The 26798-nt window shown below is 43.2% G+C and overlaps 1 protein-coding gene across 3 annotated transcripts in view; it reads right to left on the minus strand.

Moving 5' to 3' along the window:
• Window positions 1–26798, minus strand: part of triob (trio Rho guanine nucleotide exchange factor b) — an 87843-nt gene that overhangs the window by 57672 nt on the left and 3373 nt on the right. For all 3 annotated transcript variants that reach the window (XM_071901285.2, XM_071901283.2, XM_071901284.2), the window contains exons 3-13: window positions 24259–24451; window positions 22735–22839; window positions 21790–22242; window positions 19371–19493; window positions 9666–9857; window positions 7699–7830; window positions 6754–6984; window positions 5118–5240; window positions 4495–4686; window positions 1817–1986; window positions 1126–1300 (exon numbers count right to left, since the gene is read on the minus strand). In XM_071901285.2, coding sequence (XP_071757386.2) covers window positions 1126–1300; window positions 1817–1986; window positions 4495–4686; window positions 5118–5240; window positions 6754–6984; window positions 7699–7830; window positions 9666–9857; window positions 19371–19493; window positions 21790–22242; window positions 22735–22839; window positions 24259–24451 — 2089 coding nt within the window. The remainder of the gene's footprint in view (window positions 1–1125; window positions 1301–1816; window positions 1987–4494; window positions 4687–5117; window positions 5241–6753; window positions 6985–7698; window positions 7831–9665; window positions 9858–19370; window positions 19494–21789; window positions 22243–22734; window positions 22840–24258; window positions 24452–26798) is intronic.

A 26798-nucleotide genomic window follows, 5' to 3' on the forward strand; every position in this document is an offset into this window, starting at 1 on the left:
CACACACACACACACACACACACACACTCTCATTCACGCTCCACAGACTCATCATCTGCTGTGATAACTTCCCAGAACACATCTCACTGCTTACACTGTCCTCATGAATATCAGCCTGCTCAGCTTTCGCTTCCAAAAAGGGGCTGCGGCGTAATTCATGTATCAGTGTGGCATGGCTCAACAAAAGCGATTTGGCCGCTACGATAAACATCACGAGAAACACACACAAAAAAAAGAAAAAGCCTTAAAACGAGCAGCTATCATATCGGAACACCAGCCGAGAGGAAGCATTCACTCTCACAGCGGGAGAGTTGAGGAATTAGCGGATGAAAATGTAACCGAAAGCCGGGCCGGGGAGGGGGAACGGGATTGGAATGAGTCAGTGGATGAAACGTGTCAAGTGGAACTAAATGCTTTTTTTATGTAAGACATGTGAGAGCCACGCTGTGTATTCAAACAAGCTGCGTTCACTGTTGAAGACCAGCGGGCATCCTCGCCACAGGACTGAATCTCCCTTCTTACGGTTTAATAGTCCATCAGCTCAGAGTCACAGTCATTCTGGTTTCCCAATATGTCTGTTGCCGCGAGTGATTGATCTCTCCGCATTTAAGAAGAGGAAAAAAAATACGCATGGATTCTGCGTTTATCTCTCTCTCTCATTCTTGTTCTTCTTCCTCCTTCTTTGCACCTCCGTTGTTCATTTCGCTTCCCTCTCATCTTTTAACACCTCTGCTTTCTGCTTTCCACCTCCACTGCTCCCTTTCGTCCAACCATCTTGCCTCTGTAACTCTTTGAAGATGCTGGCCCACCTCTTGTATTTGTGTTACTCCTTTTCTGAAGTTCTTTATCCTTCTCTTTTCCCATCAGATGTCTCTCTCTCTCTCTTCTCTTTTCCCATCAGATGTCTCTCTCTCTCTCTCTCTCCTCTTTTCCCATCAGATGTCTCTCTCTCTCTCTTCTCTTTTCTCATCCGATGTGTCTCTTTCTCTCTCTCTTTCTCTCTCTCTCTCTCTCAAAAAGAAGATTAAAGATCTGCCCCAGTGTATTTAAATGTATCTTTCATCTCTCACACTCTGCCCCCCCCACCCCCCCACCCCCACCCCACCCGCCTCCCCCTCTACTCACGTCGATGGCGTCCCTCTCGAAGATGCGGAGCTGGAGGAAGAGCTCCAGCTTGATCTTCCTCTCCTGGAAGAGCTCCTCCATCTGGCCCTGGGCCTCGTCCAGCTGCTGCAGCACGCTCTCGATGTGGGCCATGGAGCTGTTGTGGGGAGTCTTGTTGCTCGAGATGGCCGAGTCTCTGCGGAGAGAGAGAGGTCAGACAGAGGGGATTTAGGGATAACATAGTGCAACAGTAGGCAAAAAACACTTTGAATTTGCGGGAGCGGGCTGCGGCTTCCAGTTCTTGTGGAGAAATCCCCGGGGGAGGTTAAAAAAAGTTCCCGAACACACAAACAGTTTAACTCGGGATGTGACATAACATTGAGTCAGTAGTGAGCTATTGCATTCAATAAAAGCAGAAACCTTGTGGCCTTTTTCCAACTGAATGATTTCCTCTCTCTTTCATTCACTTCACTCTAAAAGAAAATTCCTTCTATCTCTCTCCTCAGCCCTTATTGCATTCCTTTTCCTCTCACTTCACTCTTACATGACTGTGGTCACATCAATATTGCCAGGTCACGAAGGCCCTGACCTTTTGCTCTCCTTAGAGTCAGGATAGGTGTGTGTGTGTTGGGGGGGATGCATACCACTGGACCGGCCCGACTAAAACCTGGGCTCGTCCCTGGTGAGTTTCATGTATTACAGTAATGTTAACCTGAGCTGCTGTATGAGGTCCTCTCCCTCCTTGATGACATTGACGGTAGCCTGCAGCGTGGTCTGCTGCTGCTGGCCGAACCGCTTGATCAGGTCCTGCACCGCCTCCACGGACTCCGCGTACACGTCGTCCAGCAGCTCCTTCTGAAGCTCCTCCAGCCACGTCCACAGCTAGAGGGGATCGACAGAGGAAACGAGGGGTTAGAGGTGTAAATGGGTTCACAAGCGGCCAATCGGAGAGGAGAGAAAATGCAGGAAGGTAACAAGCGCTGTTAAGTTCAAGAGGGGGCAGGAATAGAGAGAGCTGTCTAAACGCAGTCGTAATAGGATAGACAGACAAGCTGCCAAATGGACAGACCAGAAAATGAGAAATTGATTTCTCTGTCCCACCAGTTCTGTTCAAAGCTGGTGTTTGGTGAGTGGTCATCTCTGTAACAGATTAGCCATCTGGGCGAATTGGCTCGGCGTTCTAAAGCGCTGGCACACTAACCCGGGCGCAGGAGAGAGACCCTGGCACCCGCTGCTCTGTTTGTCGAACGCCCACACCTTCCTACTCAAAAATGGCTCCACTGTTAGTATATAAGATATGTTACACATGACTCTGTACGTAAGTCCCTTTTGTCCCCCATTTGTACTGCATATCAAAACCAACATTTGGGTGGTAGCGACTTTTAGTTTATGCTAAACTAGACCAGCCTAGGCTTTTATTATTCAAAAGGAGGGGGAAATAAAAGTTATTTTCAGAATCTGGGTTCTCGTCTGCATCATAAAATTCATCATTCCCGTCTCGTTCAATGTAGTTCAGCCTCTGCAGTAAACTGTTTGTTGCCTTTCGCCCCACTGGCTATAAAGAAGGCAATCTGGTCTGCATCCAAAGGGCCTCTACAGAACTAGGAGAGGTGAGAGGCAGGAGCGTTGGAAACTTGTACACACATACACACACATTCACGCACAGGAGCACACACACACACACACACACACACACTCACACAGCGACCTCCACCGTGCGAGCTGACAGATGGGATGAAGGAGATTAGTCCATATGGACATTAAAGACTAGCTTCATTAATAACACCGCGGCTCTAACCATCTCTATGACTCATGTAAACAGGATGTAGTGTTAACACATGCTGAGCACAGCGCTCCGTCAGTATGGAGAGGTTAATTGTGACAGTTAAAAATGTGCCGTGTCTGATTTTCACATTAATATGTATCACTATGAAAAGAATGAAAGGGGCTCGGTGGTTAGCACCGTCGCCTCACAGCAAGAAGGTCCCGGGTTCAATTCCCTGCCCTTTCTGTGTGGAGTGTTTCCTCCCACAGCGCAAACACACACAAGTCAGGTGGATTGCAGATTCTTAATTGCCCATTCACCTCAATGTATGCTGGGATAGGCTGCAGCCCCTCTGACCCTGAATAGGAATAAGCGGGTAAAGAAAATGCTTTTATTGCAATTTTATACGTTTTTTGCATAGGGATACAAGTTTTTAGACTCATCCCCACTTGTATCCCTATGCATCAAAAGCAGCTTGGGAGGGTAAATAATAATAAAAGGCAGACAGAGAGCAGCTCAAAGGGCCCAGTGAGCATATTGCTGATGGGCATTATCACAATTCATGTAGAGAAAATCCTGCACAGGTTGCTTTTAATCTGCCTTCTGTGGTAAACACAAGTTTACTACAGAAGGAAAGGAAAGCGCAGATGTTTGCACATGGAGAATTTCATGACTTTGAAGGAAGGAACATATTCAGTAGCATTTTGAGGAGCGATGCTCTTTTACGCACACACACACACACACTCTCAATGTGTGGGCAACCCTAAGGTGGGTAAATTCTAGGCTGTATTACATTTAGGTAACCTCTTATTACTCATGTCACTTATTTCACAACGGCAGCTGTGACTGGAGGCTATGGGAGCGATGTTCTCTCTGAGTCAAGCCACTTAAAACAACTGCTGACTGAGCATTGCCACTGCCTCGCCACACACTGAGCAGCCTAAAAGCTTGTCGTGAATTCAGGGATGTCAATAGCATAAGTACTAGGACAAGGAGCAAAAACTGGCCTCCTTTTGCCATTGTCATTGTTTCAACATGGTTTAAGATGGCGACCACTCTGACAGCTCATCCTTTTGCCTCAAATCCATATTTCAGTGCATGTGAGGCAACAACAAAAATGCCTATGACCTCACTGTCCTTATTCTGTATGCTATTGACTGTATATATGACTTTTAAAAGAGAATGCAGAGAGCGATTTAGGCAGTGGTTACAGGCCACACACATGATATGCTGCATCAGGTGCCGATATTATGTTTTAATGGATGTGTGCTCATCTATAGCTGACTGTGAACATTGAGATATGACAAAGCTTCCTACTGCCATTCCCACACACAATAACACCAGGGATGTGATCAATACATCAATATCCCACTAGCTTCCTTTATACCCTATGAGCAGCTTGTGGTTTTAGCTTTCGGCAAAGAGTCAAATCGATGTGCTAAATGGGGCTAATTTAGGAGTCGCACTGGTGCTGCAATCAGATGAAGAAGATGAGAAGAAGATGAGAAGCAGAAAAACTTGGCTTGCTTTCAAATGGAATAGTATGACATAGTATATCATACAAGTCAGAGGAGAGGAGAGGAGAGGAGAGGTAAACAGAGGAGAAGAAAAAAGCAAATAAACACCTCTTTGACGTGTGTGTGGAAGGCGACAGACATGTCCAGCAGGACTTTGCGCTGCTCCACACGTCGCACAAAGTCCTGGATGCGATCCTCTAGCTGGTGGGCAGCCTGGTAAATCTCCTCTGGGTCACACTCTCCTGTCTGGGCCAACTGCTCCGCTGCCTCCAACAACTTGTCAGCGTTGGTGTAGGTGTTCTGAAACATCAACATTATATTAATGCTGTATTTAAAGTTACAGTACGGTATCTCATACACTGTCCTGTCCTGGGCCACCAGCTAAGAGTTCTGCTGCTTCAGAAAGCTTGTTAGCTTTCGTGGAGGTCTTCTAGGACAATACTGCAATGTTATACATCTAGATTATTGTATTACCAATGGTCTGTTTTTGTAGAGATGCTCTGAAATGGGATCATACACAATATTTTGTTGGGTGCAAAAAATGCACCTTTCAGACTGCAACTTTCAGACTTGCAAGATGTGTTTATTCAGCATAAATGGTGCATTTGATGCTTAGCGCTATATCACCACCACTGCAGGATGCATGTGTGTGATTATGGCTTCATGCTCTTGCTTTAACACTTTTGAACTCTTCAGCTACTGACATAGAGTGGGCTATTATAAAAGCTTACCTGTGCCACCTCTTCAAAGTCTTCGTGTCTCTTCTGCAGAGCTCTGGCTCTGTGCAAAGACTTCCCAACACCGGTGTGTTTACTGAGGAACGCCTCGCCATGGTTCTCTATCCAGTCCAGCACCTTGACACACACACACAGAGGAAAAAAGGGAGGATGTTTTTGCTCAGTTAAGGTGGTAGATATGAACGACTATCGAATGATACCTGGATAATGTATGGAAATGAGGAGAGTTCCAACACAAAAAAGCTACAGGGCGAAATCAGTATAGTATAACTTTTCAACCAGTAGGGGGCGCAATTGACCAGGATGGCTCTATTCAGACCATATTAGAGTTACAGTAGAATACCATGATGATGCCATCTCTCTCTCTCTCTCTCTCCTCTCTCTCTCTCTCTCTCCCTCTCCCCCCTCATGTTCCTCCCTTCCTTCCTCTCTCTCCCTGTCGGCAATCTGTCATGTTTAAATTACAGAAATGTGGACAATTAGGTTTTGCTTAATAATAGTCCAGAGCAGTGCAAAGTGTCAACATTTCCACTGAGGAAGAGATTAGCGATAAATCTTTGTACATAATTAACTTATCATCTATTAAACAGATGGTCGTACTCCATCCGTTTCTGTGTGGAGTAATAAAAGAGATTTTCAGGATGGTGTTTTCAAGGTCTATGAGAGAATATTTCTATGGGGCAAACGCACACACACACACGCACATACACACACATGCACACACACACACGCACAATGCCCTCGACACTTTATGTGGCAGTAAATTGCATCACCATGGAAACCACTACCAAGAGAAAAGGGGGATGAGAGAGAGGATGGAGGAAAGGAAAAGGGAATACAGAAAGAGAGGGACGAGAGCGAGAGAGCGGGAGAGCAGGAGAGAGAGAGATAGTGAGAGAGAGAGTGAGAGGCAGAGAGAGCGGGAAAGAGAGAGAGAAGGGATCATGCCCACAGGGCTGAAGACAGCGAGCTGACACTAGACACCAACTCAGTAGTTTTAATCTCAGGGCTCTGCCATCCAGACAGTCGTACAAAGAGATAACTCTCACTCTAAGCCCAGGAGGAAGTGGGGAAAAAAATCTTTGAAGAAGCTGGAGCTGATTTTAATATATCCTTAAAATCACACCCTCTGTTATGCAGCGTGGAATATTTATGGGAAATCACACTCTCACGTGCAGAACGGGCAAACGTTCCTTGGATCTGTCGTAATCAATTTAAAAAATAGAGTCACATTTTAACTGAATGTTGCTATTCATTTTGCCTAAGCCATGTTTTGTATAACAGAATGATACCCCATTCTTTTGTATGTGTAAACTATAGGCATATAGTTACAGAGTAGAGAATTGTCTTTTCAAAACTTTCCTGGACCATCTTAAATCAAATTACAGGGCTATTTGACTAAATATTGAAAAATGCAAAAGCAAAATAAACAGATTCAACAGCTTCAAAATGCCACATAATGTCAGGCCTTGTGAAGAGCTCAATCATTCAATCATTTTCAGGAAAAAAGAAAAAAAGAACAAAGTTTGGATGCAAGGGTCTATATGAGGAGGCAGCAATCAGTCTCTGGTACAGTCCTTTCTGTGTGTGTGTGTGTGTGCGTGTGTGTGTGTTATGCATCTTCCCTTACCTGCTGTACATCCTGCTGAAACACACAGAGCTGCAGGCGTTGGTGCAGGCGAACTTTGCGGTGCTGCCAGATGTTCTCCAGCTGTCTCTGGTGATGCAGCACCTCGTGGATGATGTCCAGGACGTGGTGCACCGCCTTGGAGTAGTTGGCTGACGCCGTCAGCGAATCAGCACTGCCGGGGGTCAGGGGTCGCTGCAGCTTGTCCAATAGAGACTTGCCGTCCTGGCTTACCTGTAAGGGGTACAGTGTGGGTTTGAAGTTTTCATTATTGTAGAAGGCATGTGTATATATTTTGGATTTGTCAAGTGTACTGCTGGGGTTCCGCAAGGATCTAACCTGGGCCCACCTTTGTTCCGCATATATAAATGATTTACCTTCCATATGCCCAAAGATTAAACTACAGATGTACGCAGATGACAGTTATATATGTTCATGCAAAGAAAAAAGAACATGCCGCTTGCAATCTTACAGATGCAATGGACTGTTCCTGACTGATACTGAATGCATCAAAGACTGTACATGCACACAATGATTTTTTCACATTTTTCCTACTGTGTTTGCACCTGGTCTCAAGTCGCTGAAATACTGTGGGATTTTATTTTATACTACACTGATTGTTTATTTTTAGCATATTATAGTGTATTTATATGGATGACTTTTGCACTCACAGGTTAAATAGTGTATTAGAATTGCTGCATAATGTATGAGTTAATGTGCTTTGTATTATTGTATTTACTGTGTTTTGGTATTATTATATTTTAATGCGGTGCTGGCTCCAGCCCAGGGACTACAGATGCAAATTAGCCTCTGGCTATAGTCTGGTGCAATATGCTGTGCGCCGTCTCTGTGAAGTAAACACATTAAATAAAGTTTGTCTGCGTTTGTGTTGGCATTAGTGTTTGCATATGTGTATGTGTTTTGCATGGCTGCTTTGTGTGCACTAACCTCAGAGTACGCAGTGGTGACGTGTTCATACAGTCCCTGGTGATGGTGGATGGTGTCTTCCAGATCCTGCAGCTCAGAGGGCAGCTCTCCTTCACCACACGCCTTGCACCACGGCTCCACATTACTCATGTACTGGGGAGAGGACACACACACACACACACACACACACACAAAAAGAGCAAACATGCACACAGACACATGTACACACACAGACACACGCATGTACATACATATTATCATGAGCCATACGCTTTGTCATATATATGTCATGAACACATCCAAGTTACTCGCACACTTGATGATAATGTCTATCTGATCAATCAATTGCATGCATAGATACACACAACCACAGGATAGACTGGGAGTATCACTAGTCAGTAAGCTGTACCCAACATGGCTGGAAACAGTGTGAGGATCTATGCTGGAGGATACAGTGAAGTAAGGCACGCCCTGCTTATGGTACAAGACAACAGTGGAGACCATGAACAACAATACCATTCTTGCTTTGCTATGTCTCAACCTATTACAAATGTTAGAAAAGTGAATACACCACTTTCCCGGTTTCCTACACTCTGTACATTCAAGTCATTTTAAAAACAGGCAACTACTCTCCTCTGATCCTGTGCAAGAGAGAGAGAGAGAGAGAGAGAGAGAGAGAGAGAGAGAGAGAGAGAGAGAGAGATCAAGAAAGAGTGAGAATGGAAAGTAGAGCAGAGGCGTCTGTAGAGCACTTTGGGAAAATAATGACAGAAAATGTGATAATTCTAGAAACAGGAGGAGGAGGAGGAGGAGGAGGAGGAGGAGGAGAAAGCGAGATAAAGGCATACAGAGAACAATCTGCTCTGACTCTGTGTGCGTATGCGTGTGTGTGTGTGTGTGTGTGTGTGTGTGTGTGTGTGTGTGTGTGTGTGTGTGTCTGTGTGTGTCTGTGTGTGTGTGTGCCTGCGCGTGTCTTTTTGTTCTTCTGGGTCTCTGTGCAGCCTAAACCTCAGCAGTATTATCAGCAACACAAATACACACAGAGACTAAAAGTGATACTCAAACAAATGGAGACTGAGCTTTATGGTAGAGCACAGTCAGAAACAAATGCAGCTGAGGGGAAGCTTGTGCAGCCTCCAGATATGGATCACACACAAAACCAGAAGACAGATGGCTCAAATCTCCTTCCGTGCATATGTGTGTGTGCGTGCATGTATGTGTGTGTGTGTGTATAAACCATAATTAGACAGAGTACACAAAATCTGTACTCCAGTACAACTAGCTCTACTTCAATAAAATCTCACTCAAGTGAAAGTACAAGAAGCCATCTAGGAATAAGCAAAAATGGAAATCAAAAACTAAAGTGCAACTGATTGATAATACAGACTACATTGCCACAAATAGGGAATGAAAAAATACAGCTCCATTTCCCTGACTCTGCTCTGCTCTGTCTAGCTGTATTGGTAGTGAAACAACATAAACAGCCTACAAGGAACTCTTGACCACTAACAACTGCACAGAAAAGGAGTCACTCAGCAAACAATAGGTGTCAACAAACTGACTCATGGGTTATTACTGCAACCGTATGCAAAACAATGGGAAGTAGTATTGATCATTTAAATGGTCCTTTAAAAGTCTATTAGGGGTAAAGCAACCCTCGTCCCTGTTGATTGTAGCGCAGCAAAAACAAGATTTTTTTTCTCCTTCAAAATACAGTATATTTCTGTAAGAGTATGAGCTACAATAGGCTTTGAGTATGTTCCATTCCACCTCCGGCATACACAGTATGGATGCAAGGATGCATAGAGAACTTTCTACATGTATGCAACTACTTTTCTGCATGTGTGTGTATGATGATTACTTGTTTATGTGTTTCAGATCTCTCCACAAGTCTATTGACATTGTCAGCAGTGTGCATCATTTGTCCGGAGCTGTGTGCATACATATTACATCTTTTGTGTGTATGGCAGTATTGTACGTGCCCATACCTGGTCGGCTTTCTGGTGGAAGCTGGCAGACATCTCCAGCAGTGTGCTGCGTTCGTCCAGCGCTGCGGCAAAGGCCTTCCACTCCTGCTCCAGCTGGCCTGAGATCTGCTGGATCTGCTGGGAGGCGTAGTGGCCCGACTCCAGGAGCCGGTTCCCCACCGACATGATCCGGTTGATGTTCACGTACACATTCTGTTATAGGGGGAAAGGACAGAGAGACAAGTAGGAATTATAAGAAATAGCAAAACCTGAAGTGGGCTGGTAGTCCCACTGGCAGTGGAGTATTGGCCTATTATCTTCAATACTCGGTATTTGCTGTATTCCTAATCTATACCCTATTCTCTGCTGCTGCAATGACCCAATTTCCACACTGGGACCTTAAAAGTTTCATCTAATCTAATGTAATATTTGGCGAAATAATCAGAATTATAATTTTAGCTATAAATGCTTATGCAGCGTGGTGCTGGTTAGAATCTAACTGGCATATTATAGATTTAAGAAGTACTGATACTGGCTGACTGGATACTGATGTGGGCTGGTTGCTAGGATCTAAAAGCCAGTGGCTGAAATCTAGCTGCCAGAACAGTTGACATGATGCACCGCTGACTCACATACACCATGTTAATATTTGGGCTGGCTGCCCAGGTAAATGAACAGCCCACCAAGTACATTTTTGTTTTGGATACAGTCAGTTTGGTGCCGTGATGCATGAAGCTGGCAGTTCTCAATGATGACATTTTCAAACAATCAAGATTTAATGCTGCCAAACATCGAAAGCTCGAAAACTACAATGACCATAATTCATTGCGCCGATAATGCAGCACAGTTTGACAGTTTGAAACGTAGCCTCGATGATCAGATGGAAGTATAATGTCATTAGCTTATACTAGATTGAGAGACTATCTTCTCCACCAACATGATACTGTTCATATGTGTGTTATTATGGTAAAACACAGAGATTACAGGCTAATACAGACAATAGTATTGTAGGCAGGAGTGGTGAACATATCACAGCTTGGACATGAACGTTCACAAGACATTAAGTGCAGTTAGAGAGAATAAAAAGTTCCTATATACAGGAACACCTTCTGTATAAGAACACTAGCCAAAATCAAAATCCAGATGTATCCAAATCCAGGAAGACAGAGATGAGGGGGCTAACAAATTTTAGAGACCAATAAAAGCTTAAGACTGATTCCTCTATTACCTCTGTCTCTCTCACCGTCTCACACACACACACACACACACACACACACACACACACACACACACACACACACACACACACACACACAACAATCTCGTGGACAATAACTGGTCATTCCACTTGGGAAGGCAACCCCCATCTGAATAATGAAAACAAACCCATTTCCCCTCTTAACATTTCAGTCTTTTTCTTTTTATATATGGGCTCCAAGCTGTTTCATGTAGATAGGCACGGATCAGCACACGCTAATTAACAACTGTGTTAACAGCCTGTTATTATTCTATTCAATTACTGCTCCTGGAGCCTATTATGGCTCTTTGTTGGCTTGTTTCGATCTCAACAGGGAGGGAAAGATGAACCCAGCACCAGCTACAGTCCTGAAACAGAGGTGGGATCTGTAGTCTAGTGTATCTACTGCTTTGTTTTGGGGTTTTTTTACCTTTAATTTGAACCCCAAGATGCTTGGCAAAACATTTTCCAACTTTTCTTTCTCTGAATACGTTTTTTGGATCTTTGATGGTGCCGTTTTCTGACATTATGGCTTAGAAACTGTTTTGAATAGCTTTACTTTTGCTTGAAAGTTAGTGTGTGTCACCCGACCGATGTTACCCATTGTCCAAAATCCCAGTGAACCATGGTACTGGTCTGGGACATCAGCAGCACTACATTAAGCCTGCTGTTGGCTGGAGGATAATAGAGACTGTGGTGGTGTGCTTAGAGGAGCAACTCACATGAGCAGTCAAGGGAGTCCAATTGCTCTCAAATACACAGCGGTAGGTACGTTGTGATGCGCACACACACACACACATACAGGGGGCCGGGGCAGAGACAGGGTTACCTAGTCACTACCAATTGGCCTGAAGGTCTGTGTGCCATCTGTGGGACATTAAGAATTAGGATAAATAGCAAGAGGCTCGACTGCTGGAACCCACTGGGTGGTAAAGGCTTAATCTAAAACTGATGGGGGGGGGGGGGGCAGAGAATGAATGAGAGAGAGAGATAGGGAGGAGGTAATCCTAATTTAAAACTGATGAGGGCAAGTGAGAGAGGGGGTGAGAGAGAGAGAGTGAGAAGAGAGAGAGAGAGAGAGAGAGAGAGAGAGGAGAGCAAAGAGGAGGAGGATATTGTCAATGTAAAACAAGTGAGACCTAGCAGAGTGCTAGTATGGATGAATAATGCAATAGTGTCTTTCATTAGCTGCACTGATGCTGTTACATACATTACTTTTATTGAATTTGTTGTTACGGTTAAAGCAAAACAAAGGTATGGCAGCTTTACGAGTAAAAATGAGTGTTAAATAACAGAGATGAAGTAGAGGTAAAAAGAAAAAAAAATAGATAGTATCTGCACACTGTAGAAGACAGTTTAGCTTCTATGTACATGGGTTCTCTCCTGATTGCAATGTCCTAGTTATGTTCCACACTGAATTTACATGAACTGGATACAAGCATGATATTTATCCTCTGCATACACGCCAACCATGGCTGCTCATCACAAATAATGAACAGATTTTTTCTTCAAGCTAAGTTATGTGTCAATTGCTGCTAAAGGAAAGATTTTTAGACAACTTTCAAACACCCTGTGAAAAGGCATGGCTGAGAATTTGCTCTTGGAAAACATTCAAGCTTATCCAACTGAATAACTTCTGTGAATGTGGTGAGTACAGTCAGTTCACAGTGCTGTGCCGAGATGCGCCGATAGCATCAAATACTCAGTGGAATCGTTATCATTATATTAAATTTGGAGTGGAACTCGAGCTGCAAAATAGATACAAAAGAGATTATGTTCTTCATGGAATTCATGGAAAGCATCTCAAGATGGACTACAAATTAAAACGGGTTTGTTGAACTCTAAAGTCGAGGTTCCTCATGAACAGACAGAAGAATGAGTTTTCAGCAGGTGAAAACTAAATACACCTATTACCTATCTTACCTATCTAACCTCTTAATACAAGTCAACGGTGAAAAGCTTGGTGAAAAACAACACAAGCCACAGCTTTGCATGAGCCACTGTTTGCTAGGATACTTTATCTCACAGATCAACTCCAAACTAGTCAAATTAGTCGCCTCATATCCAAATCCTCTGCCCGTTTACAGGAATTATTCCTAATCTCTATAACATATCTTCTGTATACATCAAACTGAAATTGAAGCTTTTGTGATTCATACATTCTACTTAACATGTTCTAGTGACAAAACTGTTGGGTGTGTCCCTTACATAACCCACATTCGCTAAAATGTTATTTAAATTCTGTTTTATTTGTTTCTTTAATTAGAAATAAACAAATTGCCTGATTTGAATTACTAGGATACTAGGTCATCTGCTGCAACAGCTAGCTGACAGAGGACAGGAGACTCGCACACAGACGGACACAGTTCAGCCATGGAGCCGGCCATATCCACCATCAACATCGATGACGATTACATGGCAATGAAGGGTGAAAATTTGTCTGAAGAAGAAGAGGATACTTATGAAAATCCAGATGCATGTGCTGCTCCTAACAGACCTCCGCCGAACACAGGCGCCCGACACACCAGACCAGCGCGTGTCGAGCCCCAAAACCTCAGAGCGCCCAACATCGCGCCCCCTCCAAACACAGGACCAAGACCAGGACCAGGGACGCAGCAACCAGGCCAATTAGGTAAGACACATAGACAAATGCGCACAAGAGCATAGACGCACATACAACAACACTAAGTATATTGTCTGTAGTTTTCTTCAGGTGTGCCACAGTGTGTCTGGGGGTGCTGTGTGTCCTCCTGTTCAGTGGGATAATCGTCCTGAGCTTCTACTGTGAGTTTGGACTCAGGATTTTATCTAAACATTCGCTGGTGGCATCAAAACCTTAAATATGCGGCAGATCTTTCCCTAAAGCTAAACCTGTTGTAAAAAGATCTGGGGAAAAAAACGGTCTAATCACAGTACATGTTGAGAAATCTTCAAATGTTTTGTTAATGGAATACTAATAACTAACTACTACTTGCATGTGAGAAACCTGAAGAGCAACCCCTCTGTTTTAACAGATGACAGGGAATCTCAGACTATTATATGGGTGACTGCAGAAAGAGACCAGCTACAGTTGGAAAACAATAACTTGACAGAGGAAATAGGTAAGGCAAGAAGATTCCAGTCAACAGCTATCAAAATGGTTCATCGCAGTGAAAGATGCCCTTTGCGGGTATTAATGCTGTAACATGAAGGGTTCAATTCAAGTCTTGTTCATCTCAACAGTGACTCTGAAAGGATACTCCAGCTCAGATGTGTTCTACATGTTCACACAATCCCCGGACTGTGATTATGGGCAGGAGTTCACCATACTATATAATCAATTACCAGAGGTGAGTACAAGAATTACTGCTTTGTATGTGTTTGTGTGAGCGTATGTGTGTGTGCGCACACACGTGCGTGTGTGAGTGCACATGTAGGTGTGTCATATTGAGAAAGGACAGGTACATAATGGCATAATGTTGATGCATTATCCTGGTTTATTTGCCCGCATGCCAGCAAACTGGAGAGGGGGAAATCATGATTGCTCAGAAACAATGGAGAGGTGGAGTTTGCAGTATTCCATCCTACTGGGTCTGTAACACCACCATCAATGACAACAGTGGCAGCGGCAACGACTACTACTACTACTAACCTGACCAGGGATGGAAGCCAGTCTGGAAAAACAGAATCTACAGTCTCATTGTACAGGGAAAACCCTTAGTTCAGATCACATCTGCATTTCATACTTTGGTCATCTTTTTTAGTGTGTGTTTTTGGGGGTATTTTGTGCTACTTGTGATTACAGGTGTGACTTCTTATGTTTCATGTCCGCCATTGATTTCTGCCATTTATTTCTAATTTTGAAAATAATAATTCCTTTGTAAGTTGACTTTTGTAAAAAATGAAAACATTAAAAAACTTTCTTTTTAAATGATCATGAATTTTACTGAGGTACACGTAATCCATGTTAGTTAATGGATACACTTTGAAATACAACCATTTAATTGTCATTTTTATCGGTAAACTGTTTTCATCATTAAAGTGCTGAAACTTGTCTGTTGTCAATTATGTGATGAAATGATAAATATTGTCTCTCTATCGTAATTCCTATCAAATTTCATAATGAATTTCTACATCTGAGAGAGAGAATTGCTTTCGTCAAATTGAGGCCGCCATTCTTGTAGGACAACATTTTTTTTTTTTTAGTGATCATGACTCTCCTTTTGATCTGTCTCTTTGCAGCCACTGATTTGCTGTAGCTTCTTCTGAGTTATATTCGAATAACCTGATTGAAGTTTAGGGGCATCTTGACTTCTGGTCCTTATGATTTGTGTTCTTCATTCTCAGAACAGCCAATAAAGTGAATAATTTCAAAGCCTTGGAAACCTTAGAAAACATTTTTCTTGGCATCTTGGGGTTAAAGGAATAGTTTACCCAAAAATTAAAATTCGGTCATTATCTACTCATTCTCATGCCAGTACAAACTCGGGTGAGTGTTTTTTCTTCATACAACGTACCTGGAGTTCTCCAGGCTCGCTGCTGGAGGAGCTTCTTCCAGTGAATGGGGAATGAATGGGGAGCTGGACGTCCTGCTTCAAAAAGGACAATAAATGTCCATAAAATTACTCCATAAAGCTTGTGTAGTATAATCAAAGTCTTCTGACGCCTGACGATCACTCTGAGTAAAAAAAAACGTAATTTGATCCATTATTTCATGACATTTATTGCCCTTTTTGAAGCAGAACGTACAGCTCCCCATTCACTGGAAGAAGCTCCTCCAGCAGCGAGCCTGGAGAACTCCAGGTAAGTTGTATGAAGAAAAAACACTCACCCAAGTTTGTACTGGCATGAGAATGAGTAGATAATGACCGAATTTTAATTTTTGGGTGAACTATTCCTTTAATTTACAATGATACACTGGTGACATCATTAGTAACCACTCCACAGAAAGTCTTACTACGTTTGAGACCTTACAGTATGATACTTCCCCATAGACACTGACTATGAACAGGTAAGAGAAACTCCTTGACATACAAAATGCAGTTTTAAAGAGCCTCCCATAGGGGGCATAACACCGACATATCTCCATCTACTGCATTATGCATGACACATTATCAATTACACAATTGCAAACAGGCACCATTAGCATTTGTCTCTGGCTTTAACCCTGGCTTAAACTGAAGTAGAGGAGCCTCCTAGTTATGAATCCTTGTGTCTAGGGCTGAATACTGATGCAATGTTGCAAAAGCTAGCAAGCACTTTGATACTGATGATGCCAATACATATTCAGACATGAGAGGAAACGGGCAAACACATATAGGCGTGTTGCTTCAGCTTATTTTAATATGGTGAGTAATAAGGTGCAATGTTTCACTGAAACTGGGAGCACAGAAATGGAGAAACAGTCTCTCAAGAGCACACAAACAAGCACACACACACATTTTGCAGTACCCCCCAACCCCCAAACACACACACGCTCACATGCAACTTTGCCCTGCCCAACATCCTCCGTGTAAACACACAACGTCCATCGAGCGAAAAACACTGTCATGAACCCAGCCTTATGTATTTCCAGGCGCTCATGCAGGCAACAGGAAGGGGAAACGGCGCATCCTGTGGAAGAATGGGTGGAGGGGGCGGCGGTCTCTCTCTGTGTACCCAACTGTGTGTGTGTATGTGTGTGTATATGTGTGTGTTTACATTGTCCTCTCTACTACTGTTGTCTCAGGGGTTATAGCGGTCCATCTCGGTCCCCGATGTTGACACAACTGGCTATGGGCGGTGGCTCACGCCGCTCCCGAGCCTTAGTGTTGACACCGCTCACTGTGGATGGCTCCTAACACCAGTGACACAGTGAGTGGGAGGATTTGGGAGGTGTGGACTCCCCCCCTCTGGGTTACCCACCCTCTCCCTAGCTTCTAACTTTTGTCCCACTAACATTAGTCCCACTAACTATTCAGAGTTTTACACAAGCGGCTCTGTAAGGGTCGGGGAGTTCGAAGGAGAGATCTTCTGGAGAGAGGAGAGTGAAAAAATGCCCGAGCCCTCACAATGTCCCGGCCATGCTGTTGTCAGTGGGCCACTGAGAGGTGATGGCCTAGTCATGCACAATAATGCCTGTGGGACTGAGGCGTGGGTGACCATTTCACCCTTGGCCCTGCCATAGTTGCGTCTTGTTATTCCTTCCTGCGTTCGGTTTGAGAGGTTAATTACGAGCGCAGGCAGCGAGTTGAATGACAAACTGCACTGTGTACTGCTCAGTGTGCGGACAAACTGTGAAAGCACAAGGTCGCTGCAGCAGCTGCTCACAAAGGGGCAGCAGGATAGACTCGTTGTTAGAGGGACTGTCCCGTAACCAAAAGGTCTCACGTTCAATCCCCACAACAGCCATGTGTCCCGTTGAAGCGTCCTATAGAGCAAGACCCCCGCCTGCTCACTCATTGCAAGTCGCTCTGGATAAAAGCGCCAGCTAATTGCCTCAAGGGAGGAAGGAAGACAGAGAAGTAAACATGGGAAGAAGCAAACGGACATGAAAAATGCATCAGGACGCACGCAAAGATCGTATGGGAAAAACAGAAACCTGAAAATAGACACCAAACGCAGCCCTCCCACAACCAGCACAGGTGCCACCATGCACGCTTCCCGTGCGCTAACTGGCCGGCTCACTGGACACGCAGCGGCCTCGTTTTCTCTTGCCAGGTCACATGGGCATCAGAGATGATGGGAGGTGACAGGATGAGGAGGAGAGGAGGCACGGAAGGAAGCGCAGTGTGGCCCCGGATTAGGGAGAGGATGCTTAAGGAGGGGAAAGAGGTAGGAGCGAAGAACTGCGAGGCTGGGGCTGGTGGCTAAGGGTCAGACTTGGGTCAAATTGCAAAGCAGGCATTTCCAGCTTCACCCTTGGGGTTCTTTGAGTTTCCATCGGGTAAATCTGAGATGGCAAAAACACTAAAACAGACCTGGATTAATAGTTTAAAACGAAAGAGCAACCGATCCATTTCCCTGTTGGTCTGGTTCATTTTGGTGGTGGGGAAGACTGGGAGCCAACAAACCATCATGGTGTTTGCTTCTGTTACATGATTAAGTGATGGAGGCAGCATTAAATCAACCTTACTTCACTTTACTGACTAGATGCATCACCCTCTTCCCCTCTCTCTGCACATGCCTGTTCATACACAGACATAAATCCATTGTTTAAAACAGTTGATCAGCTGCCTTAATCTCTTCTATGGAGAATACAGTAACATCAGGCTAGCTGGCTTGCTATTGAATGTTAGTAACTAAACTGTTAGGAAACATATTTCATATGGACATAGAGGCACAACAATCTGCTTTATTATAAAATGTGATTTTATCTGTTGTTTTATGATCCTGTATTGCTATACATCGTCAAAGAACCTGCAAATAAGTTCTTCCGTTGTGTGATATCATGTAAATTTAACCTATTTGCATAGGGTTAGTTTTAACCTGCAGAGTACCGGATGGGGGAATTTGACCACATCAGAATAACTGAGATAGTGTCGGATATGTCATCAGTCACTAAAAAATATTCATAGTATTGAAATGATGTCACATGCATTTCCAGCTCATTGGCTGTGGCTGTCATTTGATTATAATCACCGGTTATTTTCCTACCAAGATGGCCGGGTGGTGATGTAACAGAATACTATGAATACCAAACTGTCTTTGAACACTTCCACGTGACTGCCTACGCTTTCTGACACGCTGACATCATCAGTGAAGAGCAGCTGATCGCCTATGGCTCAACAGACAGAGCATAACACTGCCAGGATTAGGGATGCAGTTCTCAGTAGAGTTACCCAAACTAAAATTGTATGTACTCATGGTGCTTCTACAGCTCGATGAATAAAAGTGTCCACAGAATGGCGTCATACTGTGTATTCCTATGCATTATGAAGAAGCAAAGGGGCAGGGAGGGCAGCAGAGAGATTGGGGAAAAGATGGTGCACAGCAGGGTGATGTGATAAGACGTGACAGGGTAAGGGGAGTAAGGCAGAGTGTGGATTGCGGCAGGTGGACTAACAAACCAACAAATAGGAGAGCAGTTTCTAGCGAGCGGGGTCGTGAAGGGTCAAAGGTTTTGATGAGAATTGGCAGAGCGTTGAGGGCAGAACAGGGTAAGATAGAGGAACAACCGGAGGAGCCGAAATTCATGGCCTTCGCTACACTTGGACTGCGGCAGGGCTTCGCGGACGACGGGTGCAGGAGAGCAGGGAGGAGCGCGGAGCGGGGCAGCAGAGGGCAGTACACAGCTACGGGAGGGGCAGGAAGGCAAGATGGGTCAATTACGGGAACAGCGCTGTGACAGAGTGGAGGCAGAGTGGAAAACGGCTGAATAATGTGAGAGACGGTGACGGGACAGAAAATATGCACACTGCCCGAGGGGAAAGGATGGCTTGGGATAAAGGCAGTGAAAAAGAAGAGGTGTGTGTGTGTGTGTGTGTGTGTGTGTGTGTGTGTGTGTGACAGTTACAAAGACATTATCCTACCATGCAGTTCATAGCGAAGTGGTTGTGCTGGGTCTGCAGCTCGACGGCGTGCTGGTGGTTCCCTCCGATCTCCGTGTAGCTGGTCAGGAAAAGGCCCTTGTTGTGCATGATCCAGTCGAACATCTGCACGCAAAACAGTGGAAGAAAATTCAAACATGATCACACACATAGGCGGTGATGGTAGTTTTATAGACTATAGTAAGTACTGCAGTGTACTACAAAATAAAAGCTTCTTTCCAAAATGTGAAATATGAAAAAAAACAGACTCCTATTAGAAAATGATAGCTGACATGATCAGGAAATAGTCATGATTGTTGAAAGTATGAGCGAATTAATTTCAGGTAGCAAAATCTTTCCAAACAGAATTTTTTTAATCAGATTCTTCAAATAGCCCCCCCCCCCCCACACACACACACACACACAGCTCTTTTTCACACACACACACAACAGCAGTGAGAATAAGAGAGGGCCTGTTGTTTGGTGTTTGTAATTAACCTAGACCTGTCATCAGTCATTTCTCCACTGAATTCTAGGGGCAAGTCATCCTGTCGTTCCTCCCTAATGAGTGGGAACCACAACAAAAGAATGTAACTCCGTATGTGTGTGTGTGTATGTGTAGTGTGCACCGGGCTTGCACCCTCATTTATCTGTCATTGTGTTCTCTCTCTCTCTCTCTCTCTACATGGTTAGTGTATGTGTGAGGTGTGTGTAATTGCAGCTTTGATGGACTGTCAAACACGTTTCCATAGCAGGCCTCTCCATTTGCCTCCAGCTCTGTGCTATTCATACAACTACATTCACCAGCTCCAGACACGCACCATCACACTCTCATGAAACACTGGGGACACACACACACACACACTCATATACGCTCTCTCTTTCATACACACATACGCACAGAGCACAGATAATATTTGATAATGATGTGTTGCCTGGTTGAGTGGGATGTGTTATTATGGTGCGCACCGTTAACTGTATCTAAATATAAGCCTATGTCAAGTTTTGCACTCCATACATTATGCTCTATTTAGAGCTGAAATATTAATTGGAAAAAAAAAAATTTGAAATTGCAATATGAACTGCAATTTCCAAATCGCAGAGGCTGCAATTAATGCTTAAGAGAGAGAGGCGTCCAAACTGGACTTCTTAACATGGTGTTTTATTTCTCTGGGTAATACTTGGTCCATGAATCAAGTATAATATTGGAGAAAACCTTTCATCATATTCAAAATCAGTAAATCCCGGACACTGACATCTATTTTTTTTAACAAAATCACTTTTCTTTACACAATTTTAAAGTTCTAAAAAATGTATGAAAATAAAAACTTTTGATGAAATGAATCACAGTTTAGATCACAATTGCAATATTCTGTCAAATAGTCGCTATTAGGGCTGAACAATTAATCAAAATTTTATCGAAATCGCAATATGGCCTACTGCAATTTTCAAATCGCAGGAGGCGCAATATTTGTTAAAGGCGAAATGTGTGTCAAAATACCATTTTAAATTAAATATTGTCGTGCTGCAGAGATGTCCTGGCCTAGACATCATATTCTACAGACTTAAGAAAACATCTTTGTTTGGTACAGATCCCCGCAAAAATCACACCATAATCATTTTAATACGTTTTTCAATGAAAATGAGAATAATGATGTAAAAATGATCATTCCCTCTAATATCGCAAATCATATCGCAATTGCCATATCAGTCAAAATAATCGCAATTAGATATTTTTTCAAAATCGTTCAGCCCTAGTCGCTATTCGATTTTTTGTCAATATCTTTCAGCCATAGCTCTAATTATACCTGTTTATTATTAACCACATACACGTTGTAAATGATAGATATAAATAGGGCCTTACAAATATAGGAATTTTAGGTCTGATACCGATGTTGATAATATATCTGTAAATGACTATTTCAGAGCTAGCATGGAGCTAGACATCTCACAAAACAACTCTAAAATTTGCCACAACAAAAAAAAGATTACTTTACAACATACGCAAATCATTCTATAACATTAACAAAAAGCTTTTAAAATGATTAAAAAAAAAACCTCTTCTATCCACAGGTAGTTGCCAACATGAGAGGTTATCTGTGGTGATATTATACATCATCATAATAATATAATGTTCTTTCAACACGGGCCAGCAGTGTCAGTGTGCCAATGAATCTGTTAAGCCTTCCTATACGTACATAGCCTCACTAATCTGGCCTGCGTAGGGATGAAAGTTGATCTGAGGATTTAAACGTCTGGATTATTGTAATATTTTCAAATACCCGGCTAAGGCTGGCAGGCATGCATGCTCACACATTAGATTAGCCCCCGTGCAGTTTGAAACGCTTGGATGTGTTAAGAAGTAAACTGCACCACTTAGAATAGAGACTTAGAATAGAATAGAATAGAATAGAACTCTAACCTTCTCTGCGTCCTGTTCAAACAGGCGCAGCTGGAAACACTGGTCCAGCTTCAGCTTCCTCATGTGCCACAGCTGCTGCAGGTGCTGGCGCGTCCCGTGCAGCTTATCCAACAAACCCGTCACTTTGGCCCCCAGGTTGTGTGCGTCGGCGTGCGTATGGAACCCGTGATGGTGGTCGTTGGAATCGCCGCTAGCTCCCACCGCCCGATTCCCGTACTCTCCCCCGCCGGTCTGTAGCTGTAGCCTTTGCAGCAGCCTTCGTCCCTGGGCGTCCAGCTCCTCCACAGACGCCTTGGTGGCCCGTTTCTTCAGCGCGGCGTGCTCCTCCATGAGGCGCCGGGCCCCTTCCAGGTCGCGCGGGAGGTCGCGCTGGGACAGGGTCTCCTGCAGCTCCTCGAGGCGCGCCAGGGCCCGCGCTGCGTCGCCGGCGAAGGTCTCGAATGAGAGCCGCACCTGAAACGAAAGTTAAAAGTGACGTGCATTGAACAAAGTGGGAATACTTTTGAATTTAACTGAATAAAGCAGTGGTTCTCAACGTGGGGTCTGGACAAAATCATATCTCACAATACAAATATTCTCAGATTTGGGTCTGAGAGACAAAATCTCATCAAATGGGGATCTGTGGCTCTAATGTGGACTAAATTAGGGTCCTTGATATGAAAAAGGTTGAGAATCACTGGAATAAAGTACTGATGAACGACAAGGCTTGAATGCTGATAAAATACTGTTCTGCTCAGAAGATCTGTGGTGTTTTCTTAATCAAGAGAAGGAAGGCCACACCAAAAATCAAAGTTCCCTAAAATTGCTTCAAATTTGACAAGAAAAGAAGTTATAATCAATATAATTAGAGAAGTCTTTCTTCTAACAGGTGTGCTGCCTCCTGTCTAACTTCTGAGCCAACAGCAGCAAGAAAAGATAAAACAAAAAAGAAGAAGGCGGGCGCACCTCAATCCAGTCATCATGGTTGTACTCCAAGCTGCCTTCGAAGTCCGCCGTCAGCTGGGAGGGGTCCACCACCTTGGACAGACCCTCTAAAGAGACCATCACCGTCTAGTGTGGGGGTGGGGGGGGGTGGGGGGGGTGGAGGATGGCAGAGAACAGAAGAGAGAGGGAAGGAATAAGGGAGAGAAGGAAGAGAAGGAAGAATTAGGTAGAAGAAGAGGTGAGTAGGAGAACAGAGGAAAGGAGTGAGGGAGATTGAGAATATATGAAGGGAAGATAATGGGAGGGAGAGAAAGACAAAAACCATCATCATCATCATCATCATCATCATCATCATCATCATCATCACCACCACCACCATATTCCAAGCCAATCAAATCTCAACTTGTCAAAATATTTCCGAGAACAGCCACCGTTAAACCCAGATTACGAGAGGAATGTGCAGAGCCACTGGTCGCACATGTCCGCTGTTTAGATAGGTGGGGTGAAAAAAAAACATTCCAGACATTTCCAGCAGCATTCATGTTATCATTAATAAGACAGAATACGCATGGATATAAACTCTGGGGAAGGGAAAACAGAACTGGCTGAGGTTCACTTCAGCAAAGGACACAGAACAAAAAGGCACAATAAATGGTGAGATGTGGGGCTGGGCTCAAATTTATTTTGATTTTAGTCAGTTTAAAATTACAAATTTTCCTGTACCTGAATTTCAGCTAAATAGTGAACTGCTCCTTGCCATGGTGAGATGAAAGTCTTAACATTGCCCTGTATCCTGCTGTACTTTTTAGCTCTTTTTTAACCAGGCAAGTTGACTAAGAATACACACACATTCACCACAACAGGGGTAAATGTGTAGTAGGAGTAGGGGAGTAGTTGCAGGGTGTGAACCTACACACACACACAGACAGACACGGACACAGACACTCTCAGCAGGGAGATGCTCAATAAAACTATAATCCTGTACTGTTGGCTAATGAGCAGTTCAATGGTAGTTGTTGAGGGAGGACACAGCAGATCCAGATCAAACCAGCGATCTTCTGATCATGACCGCCTCCCACTCACATACATGTGTTTTACATCAGAAAGACCCAGGCGGCTTGTCCGAATCCAACTCGCTACTGTTGGGATGAAGCGCTTCGCCGTGTCCTATATATCCTGTTTCCATAGTAACTGGGTCAGGACTAAATATACCAGCACCACATGCCCACACGGGACAGAGCGGTTCCACTGTCACCAAGCAGCAGTCCAATTAGAGCTGATAAATTAGGACTGATGGCTAAGCTAAACTAACGACAGCTCCAATAATCTAAAAGCAAATTGTTCATCTTGTACTATACCCATATAATGAACACTATAATTACCCCTAAGTTATACAGTCTCTCAGCTACAAACAGTAAAACCAACCATAACAACTATATTCTCAAAAGAGATTCCAATGCAAATAGATCATGTGCAACATCAACAACAACAAAACGAGCTAGAAAAGGAAAAATGACTGCAGTAAAAATATGCAGCGTCACCCACCTCGAATTCGAACTTGGAGCTGCCGAAGTTGGTCCTCTGCTTCTGCCAGAAGTTGTCCGGTTTGATGATGAGGGCGACGTGGATGCACGAAGGGAAAGACTCCTGGAGGATCTTCAGCAGAGGCTTGATGCTGTCCCACTTAGAACCACGCATGTCCACGATGACCGTGAAGCCATGTCTGGCCACCTCCTCGCTGGAGGACACGAGACACAGGGATAAAGAGGTCAGCTAACAAGTGAGACAGCAAATGAACACATGAAATAAGATATGATCTAATTTTAAAAAAGGGTTTTAATGAGTTAACATGAAAACATCATATGATATGTAAACAACTGCAGAGTTTTGTTCCAAAATTAGATATCCACCAAAAAAACATGACACACATTTCCCATATTGACTGATGGGATGGAAGTTAAGCACATTATGGGTTAGTATTGAAGTTAGCAGTCATCTTAAAACAATATTATAATATATATATATATTCTTTTTAGGATAGAATTATTTATGTTTTTCAACTATTGCCTGATGAATTTCAGGAGACTTTTTTTTTTTTCAAAATGGATATATAGCATTTTGGAATTAAACTCTTCAAATGTGACAACAGGTCTTCAAATGTGTCTGACAACAAATGAACAAAAAAAATCTGTACAATCAAATGGAATGATACATTTCACAGATATGGAAAATTGAAAAACAAATAAACAAACCTGAGTGAGCTAAAAGTAACTACCTCAAGCTTTTGAATGACATCATTATCATTACCTATGCAGCAGAAGCAGAGAAACCATAAAATAACAACAAAAGCCCCCTTTGTAAAAAAGCCAATTCTATAACGGGCCTGCTACATCTGTAAGGGCGCCAAAATGAACAACACATTCAAATCAAAATATGCCATGCAAATCTCCTCAGCAGTGCATCTGGGGAGGAAAAAAAGAAATAGTTAAAACATTCAACCGTTGAAATTTCCACTGCTGCTTACCAGGAGTCATGGTGCTGTGTAAGTCCATAAAAGGTTGTTTCTCAGTGTTAAAGGCTTTAATCTGAATGTGTCTAGGCTAGGAGACAGAAACAGACGCAGGCCCTCCTGCACTAACTCACTCTGACCTCACTCTCTGAAAACAGACCGGCAGCCAAATGGCTAGAGAAAAACAGAGTGTGTGGAGAGAGAGAGAGAGAGAGAGGGGGAGGGAGAGAGAGCGAGCGAGAGAGAGAGAGAGTTGAGTTAGAGGAAAAAACAGTAGAGAGAAAAAGGGGGGGAAGAGAGAGGGAATAAAGGCAGAGAGAAAACAAGCGGAAGAGAAGAAGCTGACCTCCTTCTGAGTTAGTGCCACTCACACTTCTTTTCTTCTTCTCAGTCTGAAAACCGGACAGCCGCTCACCCCTAACAGATCTTTTATCCTCTCTAGTCTCACCTCTCAACACATTTTCCAAAGAGCTGTCAGCCTCCGGAGTCTTTTCACACAAATTGCAACTAGTCACACTAAGTGCTGATTCACTTCTTTTATGGCTAGGCCACCTTATACTGTCAGAGCCAAGCACAAACCACAATCCCAAATGGTAAAAAAAAAAAAAAATTCACATATACTTCAGAATATGGGATGAATAGAGATATGTTTCAAAATATACAAAAAAACGTCCGAAAAAGGTATTTCTACAAGCACATGGCATTCATTCAAAATGTATATATACATGATGCTGTCAACAGTGCATGAGAAGAAAATGCATTTTTAGTGTTCAAAATATATTCTGAATATACAGTCTATTTCAAATGAATTCTGTCAGTATGGGCCAGAATAGTGGTGGGCGATATAGTGAAAATTTTATATCAGGATATTTTTAGAATTTTGGACAGTAATGGTATCATGGTACAGTCATTTTTTTCTGGTAATTCAGTTTGAAAAATGGTTTATGAGTTAAAGACCCTCTGATTTTTGGCTAAAAGTGTAAACAATCCAGTTGATTGAATATTTGGCAAATAAAAGGTATTCTATCACACTTAAAGTATTTAATCTTTTTTTTATTAGGAACATTCCTGCAAATGTTATGATAAAATAGAAATAAAAGTGGAGATTATTAAATAATTGCAAAATAAATAAATGGCACTTATAAAAATGCCAACAGAATTCTGCTACTTTATGTATCAAATTTCAATCTCCAGGGGTCAACACATCAGTCTGCCGTCAGTTGGAGGTTTTTCCCCTATTGTTTAACAAGGTCTTCATCATATTGACTATGTTGGGTTTCATCTTGTCTCAATCCCCAAGGAGAATGAATACTGAACATGAAACAGTTTCATTGACCCTGGTCACACCTTGCAACCCCTCCATTGCATTATCATTTAGTCTAGGTGATCCCAAACTTCTTTTCATTTCATAGACCAGTGAATTGACACACATTAGGCCGAGGACACCCATTAGAAAACATTTTGTTCCAGGGAAACCCATCTGAGCAATAGTTTGTTGTTGGATATGATTTAGAATCGCAAACTATCTATACTGTAGGATGGGAGAAAATAGAGGAAAATAAAGTCATGATCGAAA

Source organism: Centroberyx gerrardi, chromosome 12, assembly GCF_048128805.1.
Source record: "Centroberyx gerrardi isolate f3 chromosome 12, fCenGer3.hap1.cur.20231027, whole genome shotgun sequence".
NCBI classification, from domain to species: domain Eukaryota; kingdom Metazoa; phylum Chordata; class Actinopteri; order Beryciformes; family Berycidae; genus Centroberyx; species Centroberyx gerrardi.